At 35.1% G+C, this 18826-nt stretch overlaps 1 protein-coding gene across 1 annotated transcript; it reads right to left on the bottom strand.

Moving 5' to 3' along the window:
* Nucleotides 1–2487: 2487 nt before the first annotated feature.
* On the bottom strand, nt 2488–18106 carry LOC148693069 (nuclear cap-binding protein subunit 1-like). Its single transcript, XM_088680371.1, has 19 exons — nt 17785–18106; nt 17591–17650; nt 17036–17092; nt 16085–16156; nt 14882–14944; nt 13869–14045; nt 12894–13025; nt 11849–11915; nt 11522–11721; nt 10154–10224; nt 9155–9239; nt 8070–8138; nt 7848–7966; nt 6807–6945; nt 6138–6638; nt 3815–4114; nt 3469–3647; nt 3076–3187; nt 2488–2896 (listed from the first exon to the last, which is right to left on the bottom strand). The coding sequence occupies exons 1-19, from the start codon at nt 17866–17868 to the stop codon at nt 2789–2791; spliced, it is 2595 nt and encodes an 864-aa protein (XP_088536497.1). The 5' UTR covers nt 17869–18106; the 3' UTR covers nt 2488–2788.
* Nucleotides 18107–18826: the final 720 nt, after the last annotated feature.

Below are 18826 nucleotides of genomic sequence, written 5' to 3'. Positions count from 1 at the left end.
AGTTAGAATTAAAGATGGAGATGAATAAATGGGATGAAAATGAATAATTAAGTCGAGACGCGATGAACTGGAGAGAAATGTCTTAACCATTATATTCAGAGATTTCTACTTGCTTCATCTTCTTTAATAAGAGCCGTACCTAGCAGACTTAGCTCTTACATCTTATAGAAGGTTGTTAGTTGTGAGTGATTATCAAGTTTGAACTCCATAGCCTTTTACGGGAGCAGTGTAATAAGATTTATATGGATTTTTGTTGAGTTTTTTATTGATAAACTTTTATAGATTTAAGTAGATTTTTCCGGACTATTATAAACTCCATCAAATTTCATAGACTTTATGATATACTATTGTGGAAAGAAAATAGTTATATGATAGACTTTTACAGAATTTTAGAGAGTTTAATTGCTAGAATTTTTTAGAATTCTATGGATTGTCAGACTTTTTAATGACCAATTTATTAATAAGCATTATTATTTTTATGTCTTTACTATTGAAATTGTGATGATGTGGCAACGTTAGTTGGTGGAAGTATGATGCGATGATTGTCAGCAAGATGGTGGTAGTAAAGTTACTGTCTTTAGTGACGGTGATAATAGTAGGGGTAATGATTGCAGTGGTAGGCGTGGTGGAGCAGTAAGGATGGGGGCAATGGTGATGACATGGTAGAGGTGGCGGTCATGGTGATGGTGGTGTCGATGGTGATCATAGTAAATTTGGAGATGATGCTCATGGCAGTGACGATGGTGGCAGTGGTGGTTGTGGGGTGGAGGAGTGGTCATGGTAAGACGGTGTTGACGACATGATGGTGGAAGTGGTAATAATAATAGTCATTACACTATGGTGGGTGATAGAGTTTATCATTAGAGAATTGAGAAACAATGAAATCCATCAAAATCCATGACTTATTAAAATCCTTTAAAATCAATGAAAATTTGAAAACACTTGGATTTTTGTAAACTCACAAAAAATTATAATTGAATACCACAATCGTCTCAAAAAATTCGTGTATATTACTTTTACAATGTAGAAAGGCAATCAAAGTCTGTTATGTGTACGTGTTGTTTGTTCATATATAAAAGAGGAGCAGAGCCTAGCACACAAACAAATTAGATAACGTAACTTACATAAAAAATAACACGAGAAACAAGATCTTCTCAAACCGATGCAGCAAGGTGATGGCGTTGGTCTCCAGGATTCGACAGCCCACTCGTAGATTAGGGTATACTCTCAATACGAAGTTGAGCTGAACTCTTCTGAGGAACTCAATACGCACAAAATTGTGTCGAGAGGCCCTTGGTCATTTATTTATATACCATTCCAAGATGACTATGCCCTTGGTCATTTATTTAAAGAAATAAAAACAAATAATTGATATCAAGGGAACACTGCTATAAATTGACACACTGGCTTCTGGGTTTGCAGCGAGACGATACGGCGCATAGCTTCTGTGTTCCGTTGCTCGTAATCGATAATGTAGTAAAGAATAAAGGCGAAGAGATTTACTTGCACATGCCGCTTTGTAGAATCATCCTCGATCTTCATCTTCATTATTGATCACGTGAAGCTCCTCAAGCGTTGAGCCTCTAAGAGTATCCACACTAATAAACTAGCAACAAATGATGGAGCGATTGATCTAAATGTGCTAATCAATAGAATTTGGGAAGCACAAATGTGTTCCTTCTTCTCCCACCAAAACCCCTTGGTAAAGATTTATTCCTATCTATGTTGCATGAGTTGAGAGATCTCGATCTTCACTCTCCGACTTTTTGGAAAGAAATTAATCAACAATTTAGAAAATAGAATGAAAACGTTTATTATTTGCCTTTATTTAACAGCTTAACTGTAGGATGAACGTTGAACCAAGTTGTCATACCAAGTTCAATGAAATGTGTACAGCCGTATTCTATTTTACCAGTCGCTTCACTTACTAATACTACTCTAGCAAATAGCAATGCTCTATATTTTTAACCAACATTTAGTATTTTATTTTATTTCAGATGAGATTGAAGCATCAAGGGAGAGGCAAGAATTCAATCCAAAACTGTTTGTCTAATTAATTATCACAATGAAATTTCAATGTTTCTTAGAGAACAAAGTGTTCGTTAATTTCTTTGAACTCAGTTAAATGTCTCAAATATTTCCAATTTAGTTATTATTTTGCAATAATAATCTATGAGATGGAACTTAATAAACAGACGGTTCAGATCGTTAAAGTTTTATGCAGTGTGGGCTTTTGGAAAAGTTTCAGCCAACTCTGAAATTTGACGTATTTTACACAAACCTTGGTGGTAGGCTTGCAACCAATATTCACAAAGGACTAAAAGACTAGCGTGGGACGTTTTTTGTCCATACGACACCTTTTACACGGTCGGAACTACGATTCTAAGCACCAACACTTGAACGCGGTATGAGACGTCCAACGAAATGGTGCCGTTCCCATTCTTTGGCAACGAAAACATCCAACGCATCAACATACCGAGCGGAAAATTATCGGAGGCAAAGACAGTCCATTTCATATATGCAAAACCCAGGACAACGGGAGAAGCAGCTGAATTGTAACAAAGTGCCCCAATCCATAAGAGTTTTCAGAATACTAAGCCTCTAATTAGTTGATTTGGTTACACATCTGCAACTAGCCAAACAAATCACCTAACACTCGTTATACATGCTGTAGCTAGTCTCATCTCCTTCGAATCTATAAGGTTCCCTCATCGACGTTAACATGCATTGTTGCTTGCTTGGAAAAAAAGAAAAGGGGGAACGGGAGGGGGATAAGTTAGAAGTTTCACTACCCATCAGTTGCTCGACGAAGACCACTATAAACTGATTTACGAATAAGAGGATGCACGTCTTCGGTCAGAACCTCTGCATCCAACTTCTCCATGTGAGGCCAAATCTGCCAGGTACATATACAAGGTCAGAGATTCAGTAGCAAAGAATATTAAGCATGCCTATAAAACTTCACCCAAAAATCCGGAGAAAACAGTCAATTATACCGGAAAAGGGCGGGGGAGGGCAGAAAAACAAACAAAAATGGGAAGTCGCAAAAAGAACGAGGAGCAACACTCTATTTACCTCAGAAGCATATTGCCTCGAGAAGGCCTTGAGGTAGCCTAAAGTCGATAGACACCACTGCTCTTTTTCACCTACATTATAAACATTACTCGTCTTCCCACCATTCAGTTCACTGCAAAAGTTGAGAAAACTAGTTAAATACACTAGGATATCATGTCACACGATGTCAAAACAATTTATTGATTTATGATAAAAAAAAAACAAGATATCTTATGAAAATAAAGGAGACGACACGAAAATAAAGCTAGTCAACTATGAAGGATTACGATACATAATCCGTATCCCAATTTCTCCCCTTCATAACATCCTTCATCCGCTCTAACCTTCTAGTCAACATGTTTTTCATTTACATGTAATACATGATTTATTTTTTTAGAGAGGGAAAAGAAATACCTTTTCTTGGGCATTCCATTCTCATTGTCGACATCCATTGCGGATGATTCCTCAAGGTCAACGGCCATAGAATCTGCATGAATCCCCTTTAATCCCTGCAATGTAACACATTTGGATGCTTCTGGCAGCCGTTCCGTCAACGCATTGAGGAAGTTTTTGTACAAGGAGAAGAACAATGCCTGCATGTGAGCACCATGGTTAATACAAGGAAATGATGAGGAGTGCCAACAGCCTGATTAATTAAAAGTTCAGATTATGACATGTGCCTACAAGACCGAAATATATACATCATTTTTATATCTATCGTGGGAAAACAATTCAACAGATGAAAAAGACTATTCCGTACCTCAAATTCATCAAGGGATCGGGCTAGAAGAGCCTCCTTAGCCTCTAAAGATTCATGTACAGACACGGCATCCTCCTTAGCCTTTTCAGCACGTGACTTCAAACGCTTCAGCCTCACAGGATTTTCCCCCATAACAGGTTCACCATCCATGAGTGAAAGCTTTGATTCAGACGCTTCTAACTCTGCTTTCACCGTTGCTGCAGCTTCTTCAGCTGATACAACACTCTTTTTCATAGATGAAATCTCCTTCCTTAGATCACATACACGGTTATATGTCTTGCTAACTGCATTTCTTAGTATCTGTTGAGAGGATAGGGACAAAATGGTATAAGCAATCAAGAAAAACGCGTATGAAGATATAAGCATAGAAAGGATAGTCTATATGGCAACAGCTCCAGGTCAAAAAGAATAAATACATTAGTAAACAACTAATATAAAAAATTAATTTCACATTCTTATGAAAAGGGAAGATGGGAAATTGGGAATGCAGCAGAGCATATGAAGAGTGCTCAACTGACAGAAAGCCAGTACAATATTGAAGTGATACGTCCCCAGTTAATATATACAAAACAATTTTTACAATACAAGAGCGGACAAGAAGTCTGCAAAAGCGCAAACAAAGCCAGGATAAATAGCAACATCACCCTGACACTTAGAAACTACGATAACACCAGAAAACTAACTACTAGCAGCATTCCAACTACGCCAAACTTCTGAAAAAGAAAAATCTCTAGATTCTGAAGTAAAAGATGCCCAAGAGATGACAATAACCGAGTCTTATCCCAAAGATAGCTGAACTGAAACTAATGGCCCAGAAGATAGCAGTAGTCCTAAAAAATCAGCCTGTTTCTTTCCATCCAAATGGCCCAGAAGATAGCTGAAACTATAAAACCCCAACAGACCTTGGCTTTCTTCCACTTTCCTGGTAATTTATGCTTCTCTACCATAAAAGGATAACAATCCATGTGTAAAACCCAGCTGATACCAAACTCCCTAAACAACTTCAAGCATATATTTAAAGCTACCGGGCAGTGAAGAAAACAAATGATCAATTCACAACAAATACGTACGTGTGTTTCAACGATCCGAACTGTATATTTTACTCTGTAGACGGTTCAGTGAAATTATTGGCATCTCAACCATCACACTTGACCGATCTGAGAAACAAAACCCCATTTGAAAACCTTAGAAGAAAATTTATGTGACAAAATGTTCTTTTACCAAATATCTTGCACGTCATGTTGCCACTCTGTCAACCATTGATCATGGGGAATCGTGTTGCGTCTAGTGTCAAAGAACATTTCATAAATTTGGTCAAAGAACGTTACCCTATATATCCCTGGTAAAAGAACGCTACCCTATATAAGTATTCTTAAAAAAAAAACCTAAATGTTTACCAGTAATTTTGTTTTAAAAGAAAACAAATTGAATTACCATAAACAAGAAATTTACAAGGACACAAGATGGCCACAACTAGTAAATCTTTACTTTGTTCAATATTGTTTAAATGTTAACCAGTAAATGTAGGTTGGTTTTGAGTTCTAACTGATACCAGAAACATTCACAATTATTCTTGAAGCCAAGTTGATGAACACGTATGTTCATTTATTTGAACCTTAGCAGGGTAAATTCCCATTATGGAAACAAAGGCCATGTATACAATAAAAATGGTAAGAAAGGTGAAGTTTGGAAATATAGCAAAGATGAATCAATCTGGTTGACTAAATCCTTTACACAAATCAAGAAGGCCACAATAAGAGAAAACAATTGCAGTGTATTAGTTATAATATCCACCATACCAACATCATGCAAGCAAGAATATGGAAAGCTCTAAAATTTGGAAGATCTCACACAAAGTAAAATTACAACAGAAAAACAATCGAGAATATAAGAATGCAGGCCAAAACAAGAGAAAACCTGCAAAGCGCTATTTCCTTTTTCTTTCTTTTTTCATTTTGATAAGTCTCCTGTTTTAACAATCATCCACATTTGCCACTAGAGTGGCATTATCTTGAATTGCCTATCTTAGCATAATGATTTTGAATGTGACCAAATTTAAAGCTTATACTATTTCAGTTTCCATTTGTTTGAGCAAGATAGATGCCATATTAACTTTACTATCTTACATTAGAAGCAGATGTATAGATTTGTACCACTCTGAAGTGTTCTGTTCATGTTGTTTTCAAGGTAGATGCCAATAAGGTAAAACATGACCTTACAACTACCAAGTACACCAAAACTCAATCATGCGTTATAACGCAAAAAGTTATAACAGCAGAAAGACAAGTTTAAGTTTAATGCAAAAGAAATGCTGTAAGCATACCTCCCATGGACGATCTGATATATGAAATTGCTCAATGTTTGCAGGTAAAAAGACCCATCTGACAATGGCCAGATTAGACAAAAGTCGATAGCCCATCATCCTATCTATTGCAATAGCAGTCATTTGAGAATTATTCCTCCAGTAAGAATCAACCTCATTTATCAGCATGACCTGCTTATCCTGGTCAGCACATAGTTTTGCAATGACTTGGCCATATCTCTCCAATACGGTAATCAAATGAGTAAAACTTTTAGATCCAATGTCGAGGAGAGTTTGCACAACCACATTGAGGGTAACTTCCATCCCATGAACAGGAAACACACTTTCCTCTATCCATACTATCATTTCACGGGCAGATGCCCTAGCTTTCACCATGTTTCTGAGGTCAGAAGAAAGTGCATTTAGCTCATTTCCTTCGCTGGTTTCTTCAACACTAAATTTGAAATTCGGTGCTCCCTTGGGAGGAAGCAACTCTTCTAGACCAGGGGCATGCTCAATACTCTAAAAGGAATATAATTAGAGAACTATATTAGAAAAAGAATAACCTAGGAACAAATAGTGATTGCATAACATCCTATAAACCGAGAGTTAATTTAGTTCAAGGTGTCAAGCCTTGTGCTGTAAAAACCTCAATTCTAGTTATCAATATCCTTAAGAATGGTTAAGTACCTGCTTCACTTTATCCCAGTAAGATAAACGGACTTCTCTCTCCAGCACCTCCTGAACAAAAACACGCTGTGGGGCCCATTTTGGAAGGTCTAAGACATGAGCCCACTCTTCCCATGGCCAGATGAACTGAAAGTTTGATCTGCATGGTCAGGAAGGCATAGTATATTAGGAATTATGAAGGTTAACAAATTCAGTACATTAACTAAAATCCAGATTCTATCCATGTCTACAGAGCTAGATAGCTCGGCAGCTACGTTGCATGGATACAGTTACAGGTAATGGGACACGATACATCAGGATACAGAGACACGGAAAATCTCCAAAAGCTAGGATATGGACAAAACATGAATACAACTGTAATAAAATGAGTTTATAGCATTCATATCTTTCTTACAGCTCTTCTCTTTCTCTATGTTGCAAAATATAGTCCTAGCCCCTTAATTTGCTTTGTCACACCAGAGCAAAAAAGATCTTCTTTCATTTCCAGTTATATATCACTTATCACTTCCAAATAATACAATAGCCCAAACTTCTTTTAAAATAAATGCAAATAATCATTATGTTGAATTTAGCATGTGTGTCCGTCATGTGGATACGGGTATCCAAAAGTCAAAAGTTGGCAAAAAGTTGATGGATACAGACTTGAAGTACCATCTATGTATTCTATCTCAGAATTATCCAGCAGCTACCGCATACAATAGGGAAAAAAATATCTATAATTTTTGGAGTATCCGTGCTTCATAGCTTGGTAGTAATTCCCCTACCAAAAATTCAGGAATGTCCTTGGCTGTTATGGGACATAGGATAGAATCCCACCTTCAAATGAGATAGGAGTTTACAAAAAAAGATGCTATTTCTGTAGTGCAAGGTCCAAACATGTGTACAGCAATGAGGCTAATAACTTTTCAAGCAGTCTATCCCCTTAAAGTAAATATACTTAACAAGGTAATGTAGCAAGGTCGCAAAATGGCAAGTTAGAAAGGAGATTTGAAATATTCATCACTTAAAAATGCTAGTGGTACTGCTTATGCTGGAACTTACAAGTGGTGTGAAAACCAAAGGATGAGTCGTGTTTGACATTCCATATCTAAATCAGCTATTTTGTCAAAAAGAGCTCGTACAGCACCGGCAACTACTGCGGGAAAGGCTCCGGGAAGAGCCTAAGAATTAAACTTCATAGTCAGATTGCTTTAAATTGATGTGTACTTAAATTCAATCGGACAAAAGACAAAGACATAGACAAAATAATCGCATTCATATTACCTTACAGAGGTCGATAATAACTAGTGTGTAATATATTGGCCTGAAAGGGGGTTGTGGTAGCATAAGCAACTGCGCAAATATAAAACACATCATTTTGCTTCACATAAGAAAGTTTAAACCATACAATTTTATAAAGATATAGTCAAGGAACAAATCTGTTAATAAAAAAATAATGTCCAAGAATAAGCAGGGAAAATATGGATCTAATCCTATCTTATTCCGTTAAGCTTGCTCAGTGGAGTTAAAGTTAATGAAATCTGTAGTCAAAGGAAAAATTTATAAACCTTTTTCTACTTTGGGAAGTTCATTTGTTACTCTACTCAATGAAAAATATACTCACTAAAAATATATTGAATTCTAATATGAATCTCATTCTCAAACTCCATGTTAGACTATTATATACTTTGTGACAAAAATCCGTAATTAACATGTAATTGTAAAAGAATAGTCTGCATTTTAAGCTATTTCATCATCAATAAATTCATTTACAATCTTTATAACCCTATAACATGGTATTTCCCCATAAAATATCCTTAAAGATTTGAACAATAAATCAAGATGAATTTAAACAAAAGGTACCCATATTAATTTAGAAAACAATTCCATAACCTTAAATGAAAAAAATCTTCAAGAGTTATTAATCAGCTAGCAAATTGGGATTGAAAATTAAATTCAGACTGCCAATGTTTTATGTCCATATGGATGTATACAGACCATTTCTCCAAATAAAAGAAAAAACTCTCCTTGGAATATTTCCGTTGAAATGAAGATAAACTGATTGTTCCAAAACCTAAAACCTAGGCAAACTATATGCAGCTTTGGAGAATCACCCTACAAAACGATTACTTGCAAATAACACTGGAAAAACTGTAGCAACCAAACTGAAGAAACAACTCCACCCATACAGCCCATTTAACTCTTAACTCATAACTAAGCCACCAAATATTGCTACAATGTGTTAAATTCATACGATTAACAAATCATATATATTTCACATATGGATAAAGTATGACTGGAACGAGAATAAAATATCTCATCAAAATATGAACTAAAAGACTGCAAAAATGCAAAGGTTAACAACTTACCTGGGAGAAAATTGTCTCTGCCATAAGATACTCATATCTAAAGGGCACAGGTAGGCCAGCCATATATGAAGCGCATTCTTTTCGACTAGCTTTGCATGAACGAAGAACAAACAGAATAAATGTTAAGGCCAAAAATCAAATAAAAACAGAAATAACGAAGAATTCTAAGTACAAGGAATCAGAAAGTAAAACTGCATTGTTTAATATCAATCCACCTGCATACACATTAATGAATACAAGATAGTAAGATAACACCAACTAATCCAGATTTCAAAACACCAGTAAAATTTCAACTAGGTATCTGCTTGTTTTTCTCTTCCACACATCGAGCTAGTTTAGAAAAATCTTATAACTAAAAGTCTAAAACCACTAAAAGGAAACACCCAAATTATCCTTCTCTGCCCCCAATCAATGCTTTTGGTACCATTAGCAGGACAAGACTTAAAAGCAACAAACTTCTTTGTTCACATGAACAAACAAACACAACAAATATATCGCTGCAAGCCTCCAACAGAATATCCAAAATCACAACCTCTGCTCAACCCGCACTTACACATTATTTTGCAAAGACAGACACAAATTAAGCAATACGACATGCATCAAAATTTGACTATTAGGTTTGAATGTTTAAATGCCTCAAACGAGTTTGATTTTACATAGTATCTGACTAAATTATCTAACATTTTAAAATGAAGTTCATCCTTTCCAAGAAATGCATAAACTAAGCAGTTAGCCATCACACAATTCTGCTATCATATACATTATAAAACCTTTTTGCAACAATAAAAACACAAGACACCTAACAGAATCTTTTCAAGAGAAAAATGAGTTGGTCTATTGGTTTGAACTGGTAGCATATACTCAATTCCAAAAAGAAAAAGAAAAAAGCAGAATACAAAGTGATACTACTCATCAGAAAGTCAACAAACTAATTAAAGTGAGCAAGCTATAAGAAATTTAGTTATGTCTTCTATTAGGAGTTCATTGAGAGGTACAAACCAGCCATTTAAGTAAAATAGCACATCTAGCAGATACTCTTCCACGATGAAGCGATCCATGGGTTGCACGTCCTGTCATCAACAAAAACAAAAGATTTTCATATCATCAATAACTAAAAGAACATATTTTACAACCAATCACCAATAAAATTGATGTGCAAAATTTATTGCAGAAATGCGCTCAAACAAGCAGAAAAAAAGTATGCAATGAACATGATATAAGCTAGTAACTCAAAATCGGTAAAATAAATAATAAAGTAAAAATGACAACATATGAAGAATCCATCAAGTTTATATTGAAATCAGAACTGTGGAAAACAGTACCAGTACCAGATGCAACCAAATTCTTCTGTTGCCTATAGAGGATCCATATTTATTAATTTATCCCATATTATCGTTCTCTTCTTAACTGTGCACTATTCAAAAACTTCTTGACATAATTGGACTACATACTGAACAGAAACTATTGTAAAAACTCTAAGAATAAAATTTCCTTTTTGCCTTTGTAGTTTGTATAAGTTAACATAAAGTATACATCATGTAAATGTGTTACAAAATAGTTTTACAAACATCAACTTGATCTGGAGCTTCATTCTATAAAAAATTCAAGAGTGATTGCACGAAGAAATTTCTTTTCACTCTTTACCAATACAATTCCATAAATAATCCCAGAAGGATTAAAATCCTAGAAAAAATACTGCTTTGAATTGAAAATCATATCTAGAAGCAGATACCTGAACAAAGAGAAGCTTTTAAATCTGGGCCATTGGTTAAATCTCAAGGCCATAAACGACATTCACAACATATATGAATTCTTTTTAGGCTTAGGAGAGAAAAACAGCCTAAAAATTAGCAAATATTTGATCCAACAAACTTCAAGAATTATGATTTTATGGATGCTTCTTAATAAAAAATAACTAAATTCCCTGGTTGGACACCTAGGGACAGGACACTCTTGTTCACCCAATGCTGAATATCATTTGATAATAAAAAAACTCATCTTCATATGGCTAAGTGCAGACTTACAGAAAAGATCTACACTATTGTCAAAAAAATACTACGGCTTGTTTCACTGTAACAATACAACCCACTGCAAACATACGCTTAACCATACAACATACAATTGAGGAGGGAACATCGTTTATCCTTTTTGTGCCGAATAGAGAGTTATGAAACAAAAAATTTTAACTTTGGATATTTTAAGCTGGTTACAGCAGTGTGGCACTCAAGTCGTACAGAAAACATTAAAAGAAAGAAAATAAAAAGGGAAAATGTAATAAGAAATCACTAGCGAGCTTAAAATTAACAAACATTAAGAACAAGAAAGTTGGTTTAGACATAGGAATTTAGTTCTCAGATAGCAAACTACCTCAGTTTTGCTTTCAGGAAATATATTCAGCCTTCGTATCCTTTGTGGATAGATAAACTCGGCATCATGCTTTTGTTTACCATAAGTTATATTAGACATTGTTGAAGGCATAGCAGGTTGGTCAGGACAGCTGATGGGTCCAAACTCGTGAGACTTTCCTGCAACTAGCTGTGCTTCAAATGATAGGTGAGGTCTAGGAACTGCCAAGTGAGTGCATAGAATTTGATCAAACAATGAAATAATCATGAGAAAATATAGAATAAAGAAGACTGACAAGCCAAATATAATGTTTAAGTTTAAATGAACTCTGGGAAACTTGATCATTACCACTATCAAGTTTCCATCCATTGCTAGATAAAACTTGTATTCGGCCCCACAAATCTTCCAAGAAATCCTACCAAAGTTTTTAAAAAAAAACAGTGTGGTTAGGATAAAATTACAAGGCAGTGTAAAACAATGAATAGGATAACAGTCAGACTAGATAATAGAGATATGAAGCAAATTAAATGTATACGAAAAGAACATAATATTGGGATGATATGCACAATCCACAGAAGTAGGGAAGTTAATTAAAAGATAGGAAAATATAAAGTTCTAGGACCACATAAAATAGCTGTATGAGTGTAAAAAACTCTTGAATACCCAAGAATTGAGTGGCTAACAAAATCATTTAACAAGACTTTAATTCAAGTTGCAATGGTGAATGAGATCAGTTGAGGAAATTACGAAGGAATTAAATTGATGAGTCACAGTATGGGAAGTATGGGATTAGGTCACAACTAGTAAGAATAGAAACAGTGTCAAATATCCATTCCACATTTTGCAAGGCAAATCCAAAATGTAGACAATCAACTCACTAAGACAATTCAAGGCGAGCATGATATTCAATAACTTAGAAGATGCCTATGATAAAAGATCAAGGGATATACTTAAGGGGGCCTACCAAGAAAATGTTTTCCAGTTCGTTATAATAAAGTGATTTGAGATATATAATAACACTAGAGTTCATTGCATGTGGAGAAACCAGAGACTTTAAAAAGGATCATTCCAAGCATCAATACTAAGTCCTAATCTGTTAAGAGTAAAGTTGTAAGATGAAATATCATGGTTATGAAAGAAGAAATTCATGGTGAATGCTATTTCTAGATGACAGTTTTGATGGACACTAATAAATTGTCACTTGCAGAAAAAACTGGAAACAGGGGGAAACACAGAGAAGCAACAATAATTAAACCAGCTACCACCTCTAACAATCAATACAATCTACGAAATTAAAAGGCCAATATTTCTGGTAGACTACAATATATGCGAATCACCTAATGATATTTTAATCTAAAGGGAAAAGCAAATATGATGTTCAAATAACTTATACCTTATCGCTAGGTTCTCTCGCATTCTCATCATCATCCTCAAAAAAGGACAACCCAGTGTCAGAAGAACGTTTTCTTATGCTCAAATAAGCTTCAACACCGACCATAACTCTCTCGATTTCCTCAGGGACTTGCTGCAGTGAGACAACAACAAATCATGACTGAAGCATTTAAACTCATAATGAAACAGAAAACTGGAAATGTAAGCCATAGTTGAGTCAAACAGTAAACAACGACAACAACAAAGCCTTATCCCACTACGTGGGTTCAGCTGTTGAATCCTACACCATGCGCTCAGTTTTGCGCTAAGTCTTCCGTTAGCTCTAAGTACTCCATGTCTTTTCTTACTGTCTCTTTTCAAGTCTTCCTAGGCCTTCCTCTATCCCTTTTGCCCTGGGCCTCAATCTCATAATCACATTTTACTGGAGCATCTATAGGTCTTTTTTTCACATGTCCAAACCACCTAATGGGAAAATACAATGACCCATGCCACCAACTATACTCCCATGAAGCTTCACCACAACCAAAAGGGCCACTACATCTGTGCCAGACACAGAAGCCCTCGAACATAGCTACAACATGTGATAGCGTGCATCCATTAAACTTTTCAGGTCAGACGTGGAACAGAAACATCTTGGAGACGCCGCTTAAAGCCGGGCAATAATTTTTTTTTATTTTTAAATAGTTAGTGGCCGGAACAAAAGTGAGACACAAATTCTGGAGGTCTAAATTGCTTATAGTAAGAATGCAACAAACCATGCCTTTTATGTAACGAGTTCTCAACAAAAAACCTAGACTCCACAGGAACAGTTAGTATCGTACTTTTAGTTTAAACAGACCGAAGACTAAAAGTTTTATGAGGTTCATAAGCAGACATAGAATATCGGAATATTTTGAAAAACAATAATCAAACAAATTAAACATTGATACCATAAAAGAGAAACTTTTTCTTTTATCAAGCACCATTATAAAAGTACCTCAATGAGTTCTGCTCCTCCCCAAGGGAGACAAGATAAAATGCATGTTATGTAAAAGTCAGCTCGTGATTGCCAGGATGGATTGCCTTTCTCCTCATCAACTGTTGTTGCAGCTGACGATAACAATGTTTCGAACACAACCACAAGAGAACTGGGATGGATAACTTTACTGCACATCTATAGAAGGAGAAAGTTACCACAAGGGAAAAAAATTATACCTTAGTAAAATTCACGCACTCATGTAGAAAGATATGTATATAGTAGATAAAAAAGGCGATGTTCTTTTGCCAAGACAGGGAATCTGAAACATTGATCAAGTTGGATTTTATAAAAATGTATACTCCAATTCACAGTCTTGAAACTGATGCATTCGTTGGCAATATAAGTTGGACAAAAGAACATTACTCTATGCATACACATGTATATGGATTAAAAAACTTGTTTTCATGAATATTGAAGTCTATTTGCGATATTTATGGTTCTAAGAGGAAGGGGAAAACCAAAACTTAATATTATGGGTAGAGACAACAAAAGATATGAATAGTGTTTTGGATAACATAATTTGGTTAGTAGTAGTAGGACTGCTTTTTGTTGTATATTAAACCTGGGTAGAAGTCCAATGTCATCATTGGTAAATGTGAAAGTAAAAATTTCTTATATATGTTCTTTATATTAATGACATGCATTTCCTTTAAATTGTACTCCAGTCAGTAGGAGATGAAACTTTAGAACTTTGTACCTTGTACATGGTCTAAATAAAAAAGCTTCTAGAAATTGCTGCAGAGATACAAAATGTATTCATATGAACAGCCAAAGGTAAGATATGGCCTAAAGTTTAAGTTGATGGCATATGGATGACAACATTACATTCCCAGACTCCATTAACTAAAAGATTTCCTTGGTAAATTTGAGCGAACTAAAGCGTATAATGAATAACATATATCTGATTGTATTCTTGTGTTCTCAATCTGTTCCTGAATTTCATCAGTCACCAATAGCAACATGATACATACCATAACAGTCAGGAACCTCATCAAAATACGAATCTTGTTACAATTTCCGGAAGCTAAAGCATCCTGAATATCAAACACAAACCAAGAAAAAGAAGAGTGTCAATTTTAAATCCTCACTAAAAAGAATAAAGGATATATCAAAAGGAGATGAATAATCATCCAATAGTTTTAATCTTTCAAACATAGCCTTATAAAATCTAAACTACATATTAATAGAACCCTCTTTGTCAACCAAAAGAGGGTGAAAAGACTATTTAGTCTTCTATTACAACATAAAAGTTAAGGGCAGTAACATAATTTCAAAAAACAAAATTTTACTGTTTTTGATTAAGCATCACCTACAGCTGATTTTAACATCTCCAATTTAAAAAATAAAATAATAAACAAAAAAAAAAAAAAAAAAAAAAAAAGAGGATAAAAATAAACCTCTCCTCTCTTCCCATTCCCGCGTTCCCTCTCACTCTCTTCTCTCCTTCAATTTTAAGAACAAAAATAAAAAATTTCACACACACTTTAATCAACCTTGACCACTTAACTTGCATGCACCAGATATTTAAACCTCAAATACTCACTGTCGGACATCCCATGATTAACCTAAAAAGTAAATGGGCAGCTCAAATCCCACAATTCCAGTTCACTCATTCATCTCTCTCTTTCTCTTTTTATTTATAAGATGTCTCTTTTTATTAATAAAACCCCAAAGTACAACTTGTGAGGACAATATGTTCACTTGTTCTTATCCACTATTCCAGTTTACTTTTCTAATCTTCTATATTATATATATATATATATATATATATTTATATAATTCAAGAACACATTCATGAACTAGGAACGTCATTTCATTCACACTACCATTTAATCGAACACTGGCATGCCTCAATGTTTTTATCATAGTCAAAATTCAAAGTAATTAAACCCTTTTGCCAATTTGTTGAGAGACAAAAGAACCAAGCCTTCTGAAATCATCAGCCATGGCAGCAGCAATAATAAAATCCAAATGAATATCAAACAGAACATGAAAAATATGCAAGGTGTAGGGCATTCCAAGTTGCAGAGCATCAATTAGAAACTACTTCTTGGCACATGCTCCAATTTGCTTTTAAAATAAATTAAAAACAAAATAAAAAAACTGGCTTTCTTCTTTTATTATAAATTATAATGCAGCAGCCCATATTTGGTCTCAACCATAGGATCACTCACCTGAAAATTAGTTTGAGTGTTCTCAACTACTTTCCTAATAAATTCCTCGTTCTCCAAATTTAATAAGCCAATCTGGAGAGAGAGAGAGAGAGAGAGAGAGTGTGTGAGTAAACAATCCCAAAGAGTCCGAAGCAGTACACAAGAAAAATGGATATTGAAGAAATTATAGCTCAAGAAGTAAGAAAATATGCATATAGTAGACTCTAGGAATGTTATTAGTAGAAAAAAAAAAAAAAAACACCTTTTAACACATGTGGTACGTAATATGATACTCATAAGTAATGTATATGAATCCACCATGTATGGTCATTGCACCATCCAAGAAATATACATCTGATGGAGCTAAACCCCTTCATTTAGACTTGTGCAGCTACATGTAATGGTTAAGCTTTCCTTCTTTTTTTTTCTCCCAAACATAACTGAATACAATGCAATTAATAAAAAAATCTTCAAAATGCACCTCATAAGAGTCTAAATTAATTATGAAACACAAAAGACTTTAAAATCAACTTGTTATTCAACAAGCAGTAATTTCAATTACTTCATCACCAAATTCCAAAGCTTTTTTTTTTTTTTTTTTTTTTTATATATAATTGGTTTGTTTCCTTTTATACTAACATTGTGATTGTGCAAATCTAATTCATGGTCTGAAAAATGTGTGAACCCTAAAGGTGCCCTAGATGAGCATTTCCGGTGATTAAATGTGTGATCCTCGCTTAATCAGAAGAGAAACATTTTAGTTTGGGTCAATATTCAAGTCAGTTTGAAGAAAATGGAACCTTTTAGGTTAGGCATAGTAAGTTTGAAGGTATATAGTTATACACTTCAAAGTTCAGCAAAGCATTCATATGCATACTATATATAGGGATGAAAGGAGAAACACTAGAAGAACTGAAGAATCGAAAAAACCTAAATAAATAAAGTCAGCAGCAATGTATTTATACACCCTACCACTGTTCCATATAAAGGACTCTTGTGAGGCAACTGTTCGGCACACTGGATAAGGAACTGTCAGAAGAAAAAGTACAAAGTTAATGTGTATAACAGCAGAACAAGTATCTACGAGTATGGAATTCTTTTTCTTCCCAAATTTCTATATTAAAGAGAGAGTTTTGGTGTGTTTGAAAGGAACATCTAAAGTAATCGTCCCCATGTCCCTCTACTCTCCTTGTATTTTCTGATCCATTATCTTAAGTGAAAATGATGAAAGCCAAGAGAATTTAAAATTCTTCCCTTATTTTATCTTCCCTGGTGTTATCAGGTGCTTCAGACTTTTAGTTTTTGGTTGGAGATACTTAGATTTCGTATAAAAAGACATCCAGCAGAACCTAAAACCTCGACCCAAAACATATCCTAGCTTATAATGTCAATTTTCGCGAACTAAATTTAATCACTTTTTATTTCTTTGCCTTTTCATCAACAGTCAGTAAACGAAATTACTATAACCTAAAAGTGGGGCTGGAGCTTGTATAATGTACAGCACTGAAACAAAAAAAATAGCTTTACTTGCGAAACGTCGTCGGGAGAGTGCTCCAATTCTCGGCGAAGCACGCCATAGCAAGTTTCCTGCAAATCCAAGAGAATCAATCAATAAAACATACTACACAGAAATTGAAAAGGTTGAGAAGACGAAGCAAATTAGGGTTTTAAAAATCACAACAAAGAGAGCGAGAGAGAGAGAGGGAGAGGGAGGTACGAACAATGTGTTCTTTAACGTCGTCGGAGGTGCCATAGTCGGAAGACTTTTCGCCAATTCGAAGAAGAAGACTCTTCCAACTGCTCATTCTCTCTCTCTCTTCTTCTCTTACTTCTTGAGAGACAAAGAACAAAATTGAACGCAGATAGAGAGACAGACTGCTTTAGCTACCAACTAAACAAGCGAAGCGTACTCGAGCTTCGCCGAGAGAGAGACCTGGCGGGCTTATATGCGTGGGCCTGAACCCTACTAATTCTTAATCCCCTTCGGATGCCCAGATTGCCTTGTGCCATGTCGGGTCAAAGTCTCTAAACGGATAAAAGATTGTTTTTAGGGTTGCAAGTACACCTGGCATTTTGAATCCAACGCAACAACCCGATCCAATCCATCCGTTGAAATTTACATTTGGATGGATGCTTAACGGATTAAATTGTTAACAGATGAACCTATTAATCATTCGTTAGCTTACGAGTCATTTCGAGTTTTCTATGAACTTTTTTAACACTGTTAGTTGAAGATATTTATGTAACTTCAATAAAAGAAAAATATAACCCTTCCTTCCATTTATATCCTTGGTGATGGGACTTTGAATTTGAATGGGGTTGGGCAAGGCGATGGCTTTGAAGGAGGGTACGAAGTATGCCACAAGAAAATGATTTGCTACGGTGGAGGGAGATTCTTGGCTCACTATCCAAGCTGCCCAATGTCGTTGTGGTGTTCCTTGGAACCTGCTTTCCATCGTTGAAGGTATCAGGTGGTTGGTTACAATAATTTACTTGTATCAAGTGGAACCATAACGAATGGCAAAAAATAATCATATTTATGCATTATGATGTAGGTTCATTCTCCACTGATTTCTCTCTCTAACTATCTATTTAACACTAACGCTGTGATTCAATCCCCGTTGTTTCTCTCCCTCTAACTAACTATTTAACACTAATGCTATCGTTCTACTAAAAAAAAAAAAAAAAAAAAAAAGAGTATGATGGAAGTTAACTAATTAACGTTTTGTGTGTCGATGTTGAGTGGACTTACAAATAATGGAC

Source organism: Pyrus communis, chromosome 11 (genome assembly GCF_041283825.1).
Source record: "Pyrus communis isolate YQ-2024b chromosome 11, ASM4128382v1, whole genome shotgun sequence".
NCBI classification, from domain to species: Eukaryota; Viridiplantae; Streptophyta; class Magnoliopsida; order Rosales; family Rosaceae; genus Pyrus; species Pyrus communis.
Note: the sequence above shows the minus strand (reverse complement) of the source record. Positions and strands in the feature narration are given on the sequence as shown.

Excerpts from the sequence above, each read along its gene's own strand:
- LOC148693069 (XM_088680371.1), bottom strand. The coding sequence starts at position 17,868 with ATGAGCAGTTGGAAGAGTCTTCTTCTTCGAATTGGCGAAAAGTCTTCC. Across the intron at positions 14,945-16,084 it reads ACACTCAAACTAATTTTCAG|GATGCTTTAGCTTCCGGAAA; the intron begins GTGAGTGATCCT and ends TTTGATATTCAG. Across the intron at positions 4,115-6,137 it reads TATCAGATCGTCCATGGGAG|ATACTAAGAAATGCAGTTAG; the intron begins GTATGCTTACAG and ends TCCTCTCAACAG.